Raw genomic sequence first — 17,886 nt, forward strand, 5'->3', positions numbered from 1 at the left:
GACATGGCCTGACCAGACCGAATGAAGAAATACAGCTACAGCAACACAATATAAAGACTACAGTCGACTGCCCGCAGTCCATCGTAGTCTCGGGGACTACACCCAGTGGGTGCACTTAGCGTGCCCCCACTCGTCCAAGAATTGGCAGACACGCCCAGTGGGTGTACAGATACAAAGATCTTCGGAAAAGAGATTCTTCAAACAGCATATCATAACAGACCAAACGTTGAGTCGACTGACCTGGACGTTGCTCTGAAGAGCCGAGCTCGCGTCATAAGCTGCTTGGCTGGCCTCCCGAGCCAACTTCACTTGCTCCATCATGATCCCCGCCTGACGTATAGCCTCTTTTGCAGCAGCCACTTGGTCCTCAGGGACGGGGTATGCGGCAAAAAGCGAAGACGGATCCGCAGTCGACGACGAGGGCCGCGCACTCGCCAGAGGAACGGCGAAGGTCACACAAGCCCGAGTGGTGTCACCACCATCCCGAGCCAAGGCCTCGGACGCCGGAGCGGATTGGGGGGTCTTGTCAGCCGACGCCCTCTTGTGCCTCCTCACTCTCAATGGACCGTTGTCGTCGTCATCCGGGAGGTCGATAACATGAGGAGGGGCTACAAAGGGAACGTTCAATCGACCAGGGTTGCAATAAATGTTTAGTCGACTCAAAGCGGAACGTCAGTAATCATACCAGGGTTGGAGGTAACAGCATCCTCCATCTCTTGGTCGTCGTCCTTGGCAGAGATCTCAGAAGTAGCAGCACTGCAAGCCTCGAAAGTCAGTCGGTTGGCTCAATGGATCGACCAAGGATCCGTCCACGATCGACAAAGGAAAACAAGTTTTATTATTACCCAGAAATGGTGGGGACGGCCATCTTCATCTTGGGCAGAGCCTTGGGCGGCTTGGACGGCACTGCGCGCGGGTGCTTGGGAGCCTTTCCAGTCGGCGTAGGAGAAGAGGTCCGAGGGCGTTTCGACGACTGCCCAACAGGAGCAGTCGCACTACCACACTCCCGCGCTGGATCGTGTGTGAGCTTGGATCGCCCCTCCGGGCGGGGGGGTTCAACCTCCTCCTCCTCCTCTTCGCTGGAGTCGACGTCATCGCCTCCCTCTCCTTCACCGTCGGACTCCCACTCGCCTTGATCGTCCCCGCTCTCACCTCCGCTCACCTCCCCTTCCTCAGTTGGCCCCTGTGCCCCATTGGGCGTCGAGTACATCTCAGTAGTCGCCTGAAAAACAATAGACAAGACAAAGGTCAATCGACCAACTCAAAGAAGACCAATGAAGAAAAACAAGATCTCAGTCAGGAGCATAGAGACATACCTGGTCCACGTCGTACGAGTTGTCGAGTGGAATTACCCTCCTGGCTCCTGGGGGGTTGTCCTTGTTTCCTGTGATGCTCGACAGCCACCCCTCCAGCATCTCATCAGTGACCTCCTCCGGGTGGATCCGAGTGGTGTCGTCAAGACCCGAGTACAGCCACATCGGGTGGTCACGAGCCTGGAGCGGTTGGATGCACCTCCGGAGGAAGACTTCCAGCAAATCCATGCCCGTCACGCCCTCACGGACAAGCTCAACCACTCGACCGGCCAGCACTTTGACTTGGGCCCTTTCCTCCGGCGCCACTTTCAGAGAAGCAGGTTTTTCAGCTCGGTCGAGTGAGAAAGGGGGGAGACCAGTCGACTGTCCTGGGGTCGCCTGGTCTTGACAGTAGAACCAGGTCGCCTGCCAGCCACGGACCGACTCCGGGAAAGTGATAGATGGAAAACAACTCTTTCCCCTCGTCTGGATCGCCAGGCCCCCGCACAGCTGGATCACCTGCGTCCTTTCATCACTCGACTTGGCCTTCTTGACCGATTGAGAACGACAGGTAAAGATGTGCTTGAAGAGACCCCAATGGGGGCGGCAACCCAAGAAACCCTCACACATGGAAATGAAAGCAGCAAGGTATACGATGGAGTTGGGAGTGAAGTGGTGAAGCTGCGCTCCAAAGAAGTTCAGGAAGCTCCGGAAAAAAGGATGGGGCGGCAAAGAAAACCCGCGGTCGACATGGGTGGCTAGGAGCACGCACTCACCGTCGCGGGGCTGAGGTTCGATCTCTCTCCCCGGGAGATGCGCGGCTTCGTGGGGAATGACCCCCCCCCCCCTCGACCATGTCGTCGAGATCTTCTTGCCGGATCACCGACGGCATCCAGTCACCTTGGACCAGCCTCGGGGCAGAGCAGACCTTGAGGAGGATCTGCCCCGCGCGGACCTCTTCCCTTTCCCCTGCGCTGCCGCCTTCTTCGCGCGCTCCAGGGCGGATGTCTTGTCCTTCGCCATCGTCGCCGGCAAATCTTGCACGGACCCGCGACGCTAGGGCGAGAACGGAGGTGGCAGAGGAACTCACGAAGGGAGAGAGGAAGAAGGAAGCGCACTGTTTGGAAACCCCGAGCCAGCAACTTATAAGGGGCCGCTCCCGAGTGGCTGACTGGTAGGCCCAGGCTATCCAGTCAAATCCCGCAACAGACGCGCGCGCAGTACGTGGCGAAAAAGGCGACGCGAGGATCGAGGAGCTTCCACTTTATCCCTTCCGATTACTGCGGCCGCTCCCGTCCCGCGCGCTTCCCGAAATCTGAATCCCGCGACACCCGCGGGCCGCAGAACAACTTGCTAAAACAGAAGACCCCGCTCGCGCCAACACTCGGTATGTCACACATAAAGAAATTCACTCGACGAAAGGCCTGGAATGGAGCAAGGCGACTGAAAGAGGTTGATGAAGTCATCCGTGACGGTTGGCCCAAGACGAGGCGCTCACGTAACCCAAAGAACCGGTCGGAAAGATCTCCAACTCTTTCCCCACTCTAACCTCGATCCATTCGGGGGCTAATGATGAAGCCATGTACCTAGGGTAGGGGCACGGGCCTGTCCAAAGAGCCCTACCCTGGGACATCCCTCGGAGAAGTCACCTTTCAATCGACTTGAAGGTATCCCACTCGACGGGTTCAAGACACTCGACCATGAAGCCAACCACTCGACCATGAAGCCAACCACTCGACTGCCAGGAGACCTAGAGTCACTCCGCAGGCAAACGGTCGGCTATTAAGTAGTCTTTATGGTCATTATCACACTTTATTAAGGGCGTTACCGGTAACGCCCAACCTTAAATGTACCTTAAACCCTGCATTACTGAGGGCAGGAGGGGGCTGGCGAACTCTATATAAGCCACCCCCTCCTCAGTATGAAGGGTTCACACCCCTGTTATTCACACGCCAGTAATCCAGTCGACCGCCTCCGGGCACCGAGACGTAGGGCTGTTACTTCCTCCGCGAAGGGCCTGAACTCGTACATCTTGGTGTGTTTACAACTTCCCAATAGCTGAGATCTAGCCTCTTCATACATACCCCCCTACATTACTGTCAGAGTTAGAACCACGACAGATCGAGCGTGTTGGGTTATGTGGTGCACCCCTGCAGGGAAGTTAATCTATTCGAATAGCCGTGATCTTCGGTAACAAGACGACTTGGAGTTGTACCTTGACCTTATGACAACTAGAACCAGATACTTAATAAAACACACCTTTCCAAGTGCCAGATACAACCCGGTGGTCGCTCTCTAACAGGGCGACAAGGAGAGAACCGCCGGGTAGGATTATGCTACACGATGCTACTTGGTGAACTTACCATCTACTCTCCTCTACATGCTGCAAGATGGAGGTGGCCGGAAGCGTAGTCTTCTAAAGACTAGCTATCCCCCTCTTATTCTGGCATTCTATAGTTCAGTCCACATATGATACCCTTATTCTATTTGATACCAATGCATAGATATGTAGTGTAGCTCCTTGCTTGCGAGTACTTTGGATGAGTACTCATGGTTGCTTTGCTCCCTCTTTTTCCCCTTTCTATACCCGATTACTGCGACCAAACGATGGAGCCCAGGAGCCAGACGCCACTGTCAATGACGACTACTACTACTCGGGAGGTGCCTACTACTACGTGCAGCCCGCTGACGACGACCAGGAGTAGTTTAGGAAGATCCCAGGCAGGAGGCCTGCGCCTCTTTCGATCTGTATCCCAGTTTGTGCTAGCCTTCTTAAGGCAAACTTGTTTACTTATGTATGTACTCAGATATTGTTGCTTACGCTGACTCGTCTATGATCGAGCTCTTGTATTCGAGCCCTCGAGGCCTCTGGCTTGTAATATGATACTTGTATGACTTATTTTATTTGTAGAGTTGTGTTGTGATGTCTTTCCGTGAGTCCCTGATCTTGATCATACACGTTTGCGTGTATGATTAGTGTACGATTGAATCGGGGGCGTCACAACATGATATGTCTCGCACATCAGCTATAGGAGCATGGTAGTGCTACAGGGAGCTCGTGGTCGAGCTGGCGACCACCCTGCAGCAGACAAACACGGTGTCTATGTGCGTGGCCAGGCTGACGGTCTCCTAAAGAAGGTTCATGGAAATTGCAATGGTTGGTGGAAGGGGATGATGAACAATGGATGTGCGTCACATGTTGCCGAGTTATAGGCTGTAGCACCGGGCGGTGTGCAGAACAGGTGGAACCTGGATCGGCAGTCGTCGAAAAGGGCAATGTGGCTGCACTGGCGAAGGAGCTTGACAGGGAGGCGGTGACGGCACGCAAGGTAGCAGCCCGTGGTCAAAGGTGCAAGAGCTTCGCGTGCTCTGGGGCGAGTTGACCTTAGCAAGTGAAGCGAATAAGCCGTGTTGTGAGCAGTGGTGCATAAAAACTTGAGAACTTGATTGACAACAAACGATCAATGGAAAATTGTTCGTGCACAACTTACAAACACGCCACAATTTCATGCACGAGTGATGCTTTTCTACTTCCAAACACTTAAGTTCTAGTATTTGTTATTGGATTTACTCACGTTCTTAACAACCAAAAGGAGGACAATGGAAATACTTGGAGTCAGAGCAAAGCTACTGAAGCACATTGCAGTTTAGGTGTTGCGTTTTGGTCGATGAAACATGAAAACCAAAAGGAGGACACTGAAAATTCTTGGAGTCAGAGCAAAGCTACTGAAGCACATTGCAGTTTAGGTGTTGTGTTTTGGTCGATGAAACATGGAAACTGTACATGGCTTGGGTTATTTAGTACTACACTCGCAAGTGTCTTTTTTCATCACAAAGAATGTCCTGAGGCAGCAAATGACTCGAGACCGATAGCGTCCTTAGAACAGTTCAAAAGTCCACAAAATGTTTTGTAAATAGTCTGTAAAATATAGTTCAGCCAGTACAAAACACTACTTGGATATTCAAGCAAGATAACTACAAATTGTTTTCATAAATTTACTGCTTACACCTCTATCACAAGCCCAATGAGGCAGTATCATATAGCTTACTTTCAAAAGGGAGAGCATTGAGTCATTTTGGACGTACTCGCATGGAAAGATTCTGAGACCAAATGGATCAACCTGGTGGAGATGACTTTTGATTCATCAACGGTTCACCAATTGGATTAACCTGGTGGAAATAACTTCTGATCATCCTTTTTTATTTGTCCTAGCAATAAGCATATCAACTCTGGACCATTCCGAATAAAGCAATGTAATTCATTCTGAATTAAATTAAACATCAAGCCAGTTGTCATAAATTCAAAATTCTAAAATGTTTTCCCGTTGCAACGCATAGACATATGTGCTAGTATACACTTAAGTGGCTTGCCATCCTCCAGCAGACCTAATCTGGCAAGAGCTTGAAATGTGGACTAGGGCCGGGGCCACCGGAGTAGCTACGTTTTGTGAGTAGTTGGCTAGGGTTTGTGAGTGAAGACTATGGTAGGCTGGTGTGTCATGCCTACCTAGCGAAAATGTAATCTCTTGTAAATATTTTTCTTCCTTCTATAAAGTTAAGGTTCGTCTTTGGCGTACCCTTGAAAAAAAAAGCGTCCATCCAACAGCTTTCTATTCTTGCACCGTAGATTCAGATTCTATCCTGGTCGTTCCCGTTTACTTGTTGCAGGTTTAAACCTCTGTAATCCATAGATCGACGTGGGTTGACAGAAACAAAAAGGTTAATTGATAACAGTAGCAAATCTTGGTACCGCTAGTTTTTCGCTGCTCTGCGGTACCACGCCCGGTGCATGCGCTGCTGAAGGAGCTGTGTCTCCCCGCGGACGTTAGGATTCTGTGCGCACGCTATCTTAGATTTTTCCCGTTAATCTTTCACCATTTCTTTTTTTTTTGACAGTAATCTTTCAGCAATTCGTTACGTCACATTCTCACTTGTAGGGTGCTGATACGAGTTATTTCAGCAATTCAGCAATTTGGTTTGGTTTGATTATTATTCTTGAAGATATTCGGTGAGAAGATATGGAACCGCGCGGCAAGGGATGCATGATATTTCCACAGCAAGAATCTTAAAAAATAAATTGCTCACCAAAATTTATTGATTCCTTCATTTGACCTACACTATATAAGGGGTGGCTACGTAAATGGTACAAGTAATGGATTCTCAAAAACAAAACTAAATCTGAAAGAAAAATACTTTGTGCAGACAAACAGTTCACCAATTGCCTACAGGCACCAGATAATCCATCAAACACTTCACCTTTTTCTTGCCCCTCAGTTTCCGAAATGCACCCGATTCAATCTGCCGAATCCTCTCCCTGCTGACACCCATGATGTTGCCAATCTCCTGCAAAGTTCTTATCCTACCATCATCGATTCCAAACCTAAGCTTGACGACTTGTCTCTCACGTGGGCTCAGAGTATCCAGTGCCTGATGCACATCTTTCTTCATTGACATTCTATTCAGCATTTCTTCAGCTGTCTCGGCGCTGGGATCAGCTGTGACCTCCTGAAAATGGGAGCACGTTCTTGTTTAAGTTCTATATACAGCAAGCGCTGGTGAGATACAAAATACAAATGAGACAGCACCTGGTAAGTCATGTCTGTGCTTCCAATTTTGCTATCAAGGGATACACTATACTTCGGGAGGTTCACTGCTGCTTCGACACGTTTGACTGGCATACCAGTGTCCACTGCTATTTCCTCATTAGAGGGTCGCCTTTTAAGTTTACGGCGAAGTCGTTTTGTGCACTCCTTCACACGATAACTTGCCTCAACCATGTGAGCCTGGTAATCAGAATAAACCAGTGTAAGAAATATACCAGCTAAGAGAACCAGCATGAGAAAATACAGGTTTCAAATACAAATTGGCATTCATTCCTACCGTCTGTAAGATCCATGCCTACTGTCTGGTAAGTTGAAGCTGTTAGAATAAATTCAAGTCATACCGTCGATCATCCGAGGACCAAGCAATCACATGAGCACGACACCGTCATTTGTTAACGAGGTTCACCGATATGGCTACACCCCCAGGACCTGACTACGAGCGCTCCTTCCCGTGACACTGTCACAATACCGCACACCGGCCACCTGGGCGCCGGCACACGCCGCCTGCTCCCCTTTGCATGCCTGTGCTATTATGTTGGTATAGGTTACATCGTGTGTCTATCCCCGCTATATATGAGAGGCCTAGGATACAAGTGTCCTATTAAGACAGGACTCCATATCCTATCTAAACACAATACAACTCAGAGTCTAACTGTAACCTATGTTGTACACAATATTCGACACAACTCTAACAAACTCCACCTTGGCGAATATTCTCCACCACCTGAATTCGTCCATGCGTCAAACTTTCATGTATATTGGACTTGAGCTTATCCCATGAGTACCGCTGCTACTCCAAAGACTCCATATGACTCCACCTGCAACTTGTAGTCCCTTCTTTTCTTGACCACAGTCAACATTCGAGCAAAATTAAGTTCCTTATTACTCTAGTTTGCGCTCCAACTTCCAGAGTATTCATCCACGGCATCACACACTGATCACTGACCTACGTGAAAATGAACAACTCACATATTGGATGTCACACGTAAGAGCTACCTGAACCCAACATCACTGCTCCTTTCTTGACCGCTTGTCTAAAACTTGAAGGAATTTCACCATTGTTTGTAGTCATCCCGAGTCAAATTCGTAGTTGCCTCACCAATGTATGACCACCAGAGCCCTGGCCCGTCTCCATGCCCCGTGTGCGTCGCACGCCTCGCCGTTATTACCGCGTCGAGCCTCTGCTGTCCCGGTCGAGTCTCAAAGGGTCGTGAACCCGCACCACTCAACCCCTACTGCAGAGCACCACCGATCATCACCGATGACGAGTTTCACGCTTCCATCAGACCATTGGGCTCCAGTCCGAATTACGCGTCCCTCGCTTTTTCCCAGCTGAATAGGCTTCGATTCTCTGGATCCTTACACCGTAGCCCCTCAATCCAACTGCACCTTCAACATGACTCCATGGTAGATGATCAGTCCACCCGCGTGCCCTGTCGACTTCAAGCTCTCATGTGCACCGTCTTGAATCAACCCCGCGCCATAACCTTGTCGAAGCCACACAAGCCTTCAGGCCTGCGTCACGTGTTTCCACGCCCAGAAGTCGGTCACCATCAGCATCACACTTCTATGTCGTCGTTGCCGATCTCAACCACCGTCTTCTGTACCAACCGACCTGCGTCGATCCGTCAGACTATCTAGTCCAACCAAGCCGAACTTCACCGACTGCATGACACGCTCGAGGCTCCCAAATCATCTTCCGCGAATTTCAATCCATCACCTAATAATTCCATCTTAGCTGACATGACTTCCTGCAACGCCTTCAAGCATCCTCATTGTGCCAACAAATCTTTCACCCTTGTCTGCCATAACCCAAGGTTTTTAGTTTCGTTGAACTTCTCCACCTCAAACCCGATGCCCGATGGCATCATGACGTTGTGAAAAATTAACCGAGCTTCCACTACAATGCCCGAAGTACACGAGCAAAACCTGATGAGGTACACCCCCATGTACTAGTAGCAATCCACCAAAATTTTGGCCTTCACGTGATCTGCTCCCTTGACTCAACTCTTGACGCTAGTGCTGCTCTTTTGTCAAATCCGTATGCAAGTAGTACTCCGATGGATATGTATCGCTTACTGATTTGCCTGCCTCCGCGTCATATACGAAGACTAAGTCTCCTACCTTTTTGTCCAAAACAAATCCGGCTAACTTGCTGCATCCGATTGCACCGAGAGAACCGCCGAACCTGCCGCTGCCTCCCACATACGCACGCCCGCGTTGGGCTCTGCCGGCCCGCCTCCAGCCGCCCCGTGCTGGACCGCACCTTGGCCCAACTGCGTTGCCGCACATGCTACTGCTGCAGTCTGCAGATCACCTGTCAATCTCGTCGGACTCCGAATCCAACCAAACGCTGCTCCACGCAATTGTGTTGCCGCGCCGTATTTTCCGATTCCATCGCCGACGCCTGATCCTTCTGCAGTATCTCCATCTCTTCTAGATTAACCAGACAATCACCTCGTAACCTAGCTCATGATACCACTTGTTAGAATAAATCCGAGGCATACCGTCGATCATCCGAGGACCAAGCAATCACATGAGCACGACACCGTCATTTGTTAACGAGGTTCACTGATATGGCTACATCCTCGGGGCCTGACTACGGGCGCTCCTCCCCGTGACACTGTCACAATACCACACACCGGCCACCCGGGCGCCGGCACACGCCGCCGGCTCCCACTTGCGTTCCTGTGCTATTATGTTGGTATAGGTTATATTGTGTGTCTACCCCGCTATATATGAGAGGCCTAGGATACATGTGTCCTATTAAGACACGACTCCATATCTTATCTAAACACAATACAACTCAGAGTCCAACTGTAACCTACCTTGTACACAATATTCGACACAACTCCAACAGAAGCAAATGAACTGAGACGGTCTCAGAGAATCAAACATAAATCGTAGTTAACCGGAATCATCAATTAACAGAGAAAGTCAACAGGAGTAATATTGCAGTAATGTGCAATGTCTTTTCACTATATGAAAGGAAAGAAGACAACACTAACTACCAAAAGTACCAAAGACGTCTGACCCAAGTAATACCCGTAATCATCATATGAATCATTCTTTCTCCTGCTCCCATGACCTAGGCGACAGGCGGTAGCCAGTCTACCCTACTCCCCGGTGAGACCGAGGGGCCCCTCTCCCTCTGTGCTCAAGCGCCGGGGGAGGGGGGGCAGGGACTCTAGGGCTTTGGTCCGGTGGTGTTACGAAGAAAAATAGGGTTTGTCTCCGATCGGAGATGACGAGACGATGGCATCATTGTCAGCATGGATAAGGTCTCTACGCCTCGCCATCATTCTGGCGGTTCTTCTTTGTGGCATGTGGGAGAGTAGAACCAGATCTGCTTCTTTTGCTTTTCTTCTGCAGTTTTGTCTCGGTCGTGCTGTCCTGCGGAGTGGAGAACGTAGTTGTGCATCTCGGTCCTCCAGCTCCAGTTCTGACCGACGAAGATTGGCTAGCCTTGGCCTCAGCAGGGAGCGTGTGAGATTTGTGTTCCCCGACTCTATGGCCGGGGCCTGTGGCATTCTACAGGCCCTTTCCGGTGTGTTCTTCTCCGGGTCGGCGATTTGCTGCGCAGATCACGGCCGCCGGCGTCTTCTAGTCTACACCAACGACTTCCTGGCGTTGCTTATACAAGCTTGTGGGCTTCAACAAGTTTGCTACATTGAGACAGAAGCCCAGAGGCGGCAACGAACTTTGCTTAAGGCGCACGGCCGATGGATGCAGGAGGAAGAATTGGCAACCCCAGGGACCTGGATGGATATTCCAATTTCTGTAAAGGTGTTTTTGTAAGGGTCTGCTCAACTTAATATGTGGCCTTTGGCCTTTCCGGAAAAAAAAACCCATCAACTGTACCATGTGTCTCATTGCACCAAGAAACTAGCATCAATGCGTTATGCTACAAAATTATCTCGCATATGCACATAGACTAGCAGTGTCACCAATTTGAATGGGTTCACTCGTACTGCAGAATCTCAGAAATTGTCTAACTTAATTCAGCTTGCACTCATGCATGATAGTAATATTAGGCACCAAGTCACAATCAGTATGACCACAGCAGCCAGCAGGTGGGTACACAGAATAGTGCAACAAACATAGAATAACTAAAAGGACAAGGATGGCCAACATACTGGTAAGCGAAATATCTGGGTTTGCTCAGAGACAGATTTTCGCATTGCTTGTTTGATCCACCAGTGAGAATATGTAGAGAACCGAAAACCCTTTGATGCATCAAACTTTTCAGCACCTCTTATAAGGCCCTGCATTCCTTCCTGTAATGAAGACCTAGAAATAAAATATCCATGCTAAATACAGCATAGAAGTAACCATACTTATTAACCACAACAGCTAAAGAAAAGTCCATGTACCTGAATAAGATCATAAAGCTCCAACCCTGGACCTTCAAATTCTCTGGCAATAGAGATTACAAGTCGCACATTAGATGTTACCATTCTGTTTTTGCAATGAATACCATGATCAAGACGTTTCCGCAAAGTGTTCTCATCAGTTCCAGCTGCAGCTGCCCACTGTGGGAACGTTGGTTGACCACCATTGTACTCTGCAAGCTCACCTTGAATTACCTCCAGCTTCAAGAGATCCTGCACCAATTCAAGGTAATCTTGCATATTTAGCTCCAAAACTGGCTCTAAATGAAAAGAACAATACTACATCCATGTAAGCACTCCATCTCACTAGGATTTCGATTACTAGGTCCAGCAATATCTCGAGTACAAGCAACGCGGCATTGGTGTTCGTCGAGCTCTCGCCTAAACCCACGCCTCTCTCCTTTCCTCTCGGTTTCTGGCCAGCAGTTTCACCACCGCCACCTACTCTCCAGCGCACACACGCACTTAGTTCACCAGGTTGTGCACCAGTTCAGATGGTGCGTCGCTCCATTCAACGAGAACTTAAACAAGAGAATCGGCACTGCGGCAAAGAACTCATTGCTGGAGCACCTTCCCAGGGACCAGCAAATGAGCATCAGGTGAAGGCAACTGAGGTAATACTTGATAGTCCGGCTTTAGAACCTTGTGGAGCAAAGAAACCTGAAAACAGGAGAAACTTTGGTTGACGCTGGCAGGGCTAGCCAATAGGCCACTTCGCTGACGCTCTCGAGCACCTCGAAGGGACCAAAGAACTTGAAAACCAATTTGTAATTTGCTTGGGGAGCGACAGAGGCCTGAATATAGGGTTGGAGCTTCAAGAAGACCTCATCACCAACAGCAAAAAATCTATCAATGTGATGTTTGTTGGCCTGGCTCTTCATCCGCTGCTATGCGCACAAGAGGTGCTGACCAACCGAGTCCATAATGAGGAGGAAATGTTCAAGCCACTGCTGAAGATCAGGAATAACAATGGTGTCATCAGGACGAATGCTGAAGTGTCACAGATGATGCCCATAGATGACCTCAAAGGGGGTTTTGCCAATTGCAGGGTGCAATTGCTATTTTACCAGAATTCACAAAGAGGGAGCGACTGAGACCAACCAACGAGTTGGATGGGTACTGACACAACAACGGAGATAACCCTCCACCTGTTGATTTACACACTATGTTTGTCCATCTGATTAGAGGTGGCGAGGCAGGATCATACGTAGCAGGTGCGAGTGCATTGAAACAACTCTTTCCAAAAGGCAGTGGTAAAGATGCGATCACGTTCAGAGACAATAGGAGAGGTAGCATACAATTTGTAAATCATGTCGAGAAAGGCATCAGCGAGAGGTAGAGCAGTAAAAGGGTGATGCAAGGAAATAAAATGGCCGTATTTGGACAGCTTGTCAATAACAATCAGGATATAGTCGAAACAACCCAAAGCTGGCAACCTTCAATGAAGTCCATAGTTGGGTCGTGCCCATGTACGTGAACCTATAGGGTCACGCACTTAAGGGGGCAGAAACCCACTCAGATGGGATCCGGGTGGACCATTCGGACTCAGGTTAGTCCACAAGGGCAAGGGGAAGACTACCAACTCTGGCGAGGGCCCATCATCACACTCTGGCGGGGGTGGTTCAGCCCCTCGCCCTGCTGCTCCCGCACCGGCGCCCTGGACCGGCATGGTCCACGCTTGGCCCATGCCCTGGCGGCCCCGTGCTCCTGGTGCAGGCATCCTCATCCCGTGCCCCGGGAGCTCCACTCTGTTCCCCAGCATGGCAGTGCACCATGGGGTCCTCCACCGGCGCTCGGCTCGGCTCCACCTGTTGTCTGGCACACCTGCCGTGCTCCTGCCCACCCCCTCTATGGTGCGGTGGCTGGCGGATCCCCCAATGCCACCCCTCCGACTTGGGACCAGACAGCCCTCATCCACGCCTTGAACAATATGAGAGTGCAGCAAGGTCAGGCTTCCTCGCCAAGCACGGAGTGGTACCTCGATAATGGAGCTTCCACTCACATGGCGTCCTTGTCTGGTATACTCTCTTCCTGTCATCCTTGCTACTCTTCCCGCATTGTAGTTGGCAATCGTTCCTCGCTAGCAGTCACACACACTGGCTACCACAACATCCCGACAACAACCAACCAACGCCCTCTCCCTTCATAATGTTCTAGTCTCACCTAATCTAATAAAAAATTCATACCAGCCAAAGCCCCAGCTCATGACAACCCCATTAATGTTGAATTTGATGATCATGGACTCTCTGTTAAGGATCAAAGAATGAAGCTGGTGACCCTCCTCCTGACGATCTTTACCCACTGGAACCCACGACCGAGCCTCAAGTCATCACACCCTCACCACCGTCTCCCGCAACACCTGGCATCGTCGACTCGGGCACCCTGTCGATGATACCCTCGATCAAAACCTCCGACGCTCATCTCTCGCCATCACCGAGAGCTCCTGCCCGACATGCCACGCATGTCAATTAGGGAAGAGTGTTAGGTTACCTTTTAGTTCATCGGATCATGTCTCTTATTTTCAGTTTCAGCTCTCCGGTTTTCAATACTACACACTGTTGCTTCGCGCCAATGGCATGTACACCAAATGGACATCAACAATGCGTTGCTACATAGACATCTCTCCGAGCGCGTCTACTTCCAACAGCCGTCCGCCTTCGTCGACGACACCCACCCCGACCATGTCTGCCTCCTCGACAAGTCTCTAGGCCTAAAATAAGCGCCACATGCCTGGTTTGCTCAGTTCGCCGCGTTCATCCGCAACATCGGCTCACAGTCAGATCCCTCGATGTTTGTCTTGCACAATAGCTCAGGAACCGCCTATCTTCTACTCTACGTCGACGACATATTCCTCGCTGCCTCTACTACAACTCTTCTTCACCATCTCCAATAACAGTTGTTCACCGAAATCTCAATGAAGGATGTCAGGCCACTACACTACTTCCTCGGCATTGCCATGACGAGAACCAAAGCCGGCTTCTTCCTGTCCCAGCACACCTACCGCCGAGGTGCTTCTGGACCATGCCAACATGCAGGACTGCAAGCATGTGTCCACGTCGGTCTGACACACAATCCAAGCTCTCGGCATCTGACGGCGCCCCAGTACAGACGCCTCCAAGTACCGCACCCTCCAATACACGACAATGAAGCGCCCCGACATAGCCTATGTCGTCCAGCAATGTTGCCTCGTCATGCACGACCCTCGCGCCGCTCACCTTGCTCTCGTGAAGCGGATCGTGCGCTATCTACGCGGGACAACCGCTCATGGTCTGCATCTACACCGCTCGGCATCCTTCGACCTGGTGGCCTACTTCGACGCGGACTGGACCGGCTGCCCGAACACACGACGATCCACCTTCGGCACGTCATGTTCCTCAGCGACTCCCTGGTATCCTGGTCCAGCAAACACCAGGCCACGGTCTGCCTTTCAAGCGCAGAGGCAGAATACCGCGTTGTCGCAAATACGGTGGCCGAGTGTTGCTGGCTCAGACAACTTCTCGGCAAACTTCACGTTCCCCTGCCCAACGCCACCTTCGTCTTCTGCGATAGCATTTCCTTGGTGTATATAGCTGCAAATCCCATCAATCACCGACGGTCGAAGCACGTCGAGTTCGACATACACTTCGTCCAGGAAGAGGTAGCCCTAGGCAAGCTCCGCGTGCTGCATGTCCTATGAAGCAGCAATTCGACAACGTCCTAACAATGGGTCTTCCAATGCTGGCGTTTCAGGATTTCCGGTCCAGCTTGTGCATCCGGCTACCGGATGCTTCAGCTGCGGCAGGGTGTTAGCAATCCTCCCTCCCTCCCTCTCTCACTCTCACTGTTGCACATGTACTATATATCTTGAATAGATGAGCAGCACCCAAGGTGCACTGTGTTCTCTCGTCACATGTCTCCAATCTTCAGTGTGTGCTTTCAGAGTTACAGTAGTGATTTCTTCACGATGGGCCAGACTAGAGCACAAAACGGTTTTTCCTCTCCAAGCTCAGTGTTGTTGATTCACCATGAGTATGGGAGTGGTGTTACAGTTGTATATATTAGCCGTGTAATAGTCCCCATTATATAAGGGATTTTCTGCATGTTGTATCACACATATATTTGTATACATACTGGCGTATGGCCTCATAGGAATACAAGTTGCTATTTCCCTAGCAACAAATCCAATAGTTCATACAAATTAATTGTAAAATGGTAGCCTCACCTGAATACCATTCGAGAGCTCAACCTCTTCCTTTGCTGTAAGAAGTTTTCGGCCAGTCATCTTCCACAAGGAACCTAAAGGATTCATGGTCGATGGACCCTTGGATCGCTTCTTCTTCGATGATGTTGCTAGTTTTGGGGAACTACGGACTATTGTAGCTGCCTTTATTGTTGCTCTTGTTCTCCGAGCTCTTCTCTCCAATTGACGTGCAGACTTAACAGCTATGTTATCAGCGTCCTGTGTATGATCTAGTTCTGCTTCATCACTCAGAACGCCATATGGTTCTAAGACCCCCGATAGAACACCATCACTATATTCATTTGCCCTGCTCGATAACATTTCTGTGCGAAGGATTTCTTTCGCCAAGTAATTTTCCACTTCCCCTTTTTTTCTGAACACGGGCTGGGAACTACTCTTCTGTACCATGTGAACAACTTCTTGGGCAGCTTCAGCTGCTGCTCTTGCAAGGGCAACTGCCTCTGCAGCTGCAGCAGTTACAACAGCCTCTTTGTTCAGAACTGTTTCTGATGCCAGAGTTGACTCAAAATTTCTCTGTTGAAATTTTTACAAAATAAACGAATGAAAAGCATGATCTGACATAACTAGTAAGAGTTGCTAATGCTACAAGTCCTATAATTAGTACCAGATTGCGGTATTTGAAAGTAAATTAACGATCCTGGCAGTGGAAGTAGCTACAGACGCATGCATACGTAATGTGAAATACTCCCTCCGTCCCATAATATAAGACGTTTTTACAAGCTAACATATCTTGCAAAAACGTCTTACATTGTGGGACGGAGGTAGTACGATCTACCTGTAGTGATATAATATGCTATTTCAAATCAAATTCCACCTAGAGTATCATTAGTCCATGTCCATCACATTTGTTGACCATAATAGGCCAACTGATTAGCTCCACTCAGAAACAACTTAGTGTAAGAGAACAACAACATTCGGCCAATCACGCCCACTCCTAGCTCAACCAAACCTTCTTTAGCAGTTGAATGTAAAACGCAATGCAAAAAATAACCGAGCAGACTACGTCACCTGGAGAACCGGCGCCGAGTCCGGAGACGAGTAAACGAGGTGGAGCGGCCCACCAGCCGCGTGGTCAGCATCGACGACTGCTGCAACAGCAGAAGTGACAGCGCACTGGACACGGAAGGGGCGGCGGCCGGAGCACCTGCCTGAGTTGGAGGATGAGGACGACGAGGAAGGGTGCCGGTACGCGTGGGTGGTGGAGAACGAAGACGGGGCCCACTTGAAGTGCGGCGCCAGACACGCCATTGTGGAGCCCGGGCTGATCGAGAGGCTCACCTCGGGTCGGTGATCTCCATTGGCGCGGTAGGGAGGAAGCGGGGGGACGGAGGTGGAGAGACAAGGCGACGGCGCGGATGGATTCTGGGATTTGTTTGGTCTCTCCGGATAAGGGCAAAGTGATCAGCTCGGCTGAGGCGCGCTCCACGATACACAGAGGCTGTCCAAACTTAGTTTCTGCAAAAAAGCAAACTCTAAATTATTATTATTATTGAAATTCCTAAAAAAATTCACAGGATTTTTTTTTCTCGAATACACACGAGTGTGCATATCATATATTAAAGAAGAAGGTCAAAAAAATGCCTTCATCATAGTTACAAATGATTTAAGTAACTCTACTCTTCACGTCTATCCCACCTCGCTACCCGACTAAAGAAGGGGTTAACATCCCCTTTTAGTAGGCCTACCGATAACCACACTAAGCCCTCAAGCCTAATTTTACATAGCAACACCCTAGACGAGGGTTGGGCACCGTCAATGGCATCAGGATTTCAATGATGCAAAAGTACATCAGTTGTTCAATAAAACCATTTTTAAGGTATTTGGATCAAATTAATGTGTTCTTCAAATTAATCCAGTTTGTGAGCTAGTTCAAATTCATGTGTGCTTCAAATTAATTCAGTTTATGAGTTAGTTCAGATCTAGAGATCGGGGTACCTTACAATTGATACCAAAGACAACAAGTTCTAAAGATTCTGCGACACTGCCATGGTACTGGATGGCATGAACAAAGGCGAGCAGAAGCCATGGAGAAGTTCTCGGTCGAGGGTTGTAGCGTGTATGAACTTCTTCAAGTGGAGTTCACCAACGATTTGGACCATAAGTTCAGAGATCATGGTGAGTTACTTGTCACATCCATGGGCAGGTTATTAGAGACGAACACCGTCGTGCTCGACGGCCTCATCGCGACTTGATGTCGTTCGAGAGGAGGTAGCGCTTGACATCGAGCAAATCTGAACAAGGAGAGCTCGCCCTATGAAGATGGTTCTTCCTCATCGCGGAATGTTGGGAACGGTAGCGACAATGCTATGGTCGACACCCTTGCCTTCGACCACAACCACTGGGAAAGGCACATAATGTTT

The 17,886-nt window shown here is 49.6% G+C and overlaps 1 protein-coding gene across 1 annotated transcript; it reads right to left on the minus strand.

Annotated features, from left to right (window-relative positions):
- Positions 1 to 6,357: 6,357 nt before the first annotated feature.
- LOC123085964 (RNA polymerase sigma factor sigB) lies at positions 6,358 to 16,940 on the minus strand. The gene is made up of 6 exons (XM_044507660.1): positions 16,535 to 16,940; positions 15,488 to 16,039; positions 11,269 to 11,499; positions 11,032 to 11,172; positions 6,878 to 7,075; positions 6,358 to 6,797 (listed from the first exon to the last, which is right to left on the minus strand). Exons 1-6 carry the CDS (start codon positions 16,772 to 16,774, stop codon positions 6,504 to 6,506), a joined length of 1,656 nt encoding a protein of 551 aa, XP_044363595.1. The 5' UTR covers positions 16,775 to 16,940; the 3' UTR covers positions 6,358 to 6,503.
- Between the last annotated feature and the right edge of the window lie 946 nt (positions 16,941 to 17,886).

The sequence above is a fragment of the Triticum aestivum genome, chromosome 4A (assembly GCF_018294505.1).
Source record: "Triticum aestivum cultivar Chinese Spring chromosome 4A, IWGSC CS RefSeq v2.1, whole genome shotgun sequence".
Classification (NCBI taxonomy): Eukaryota; Viridiplantae; Streptophyta; class Magnoliopsida; order Poales; family Poaceae; genus Triticum; species Triticum aestivum.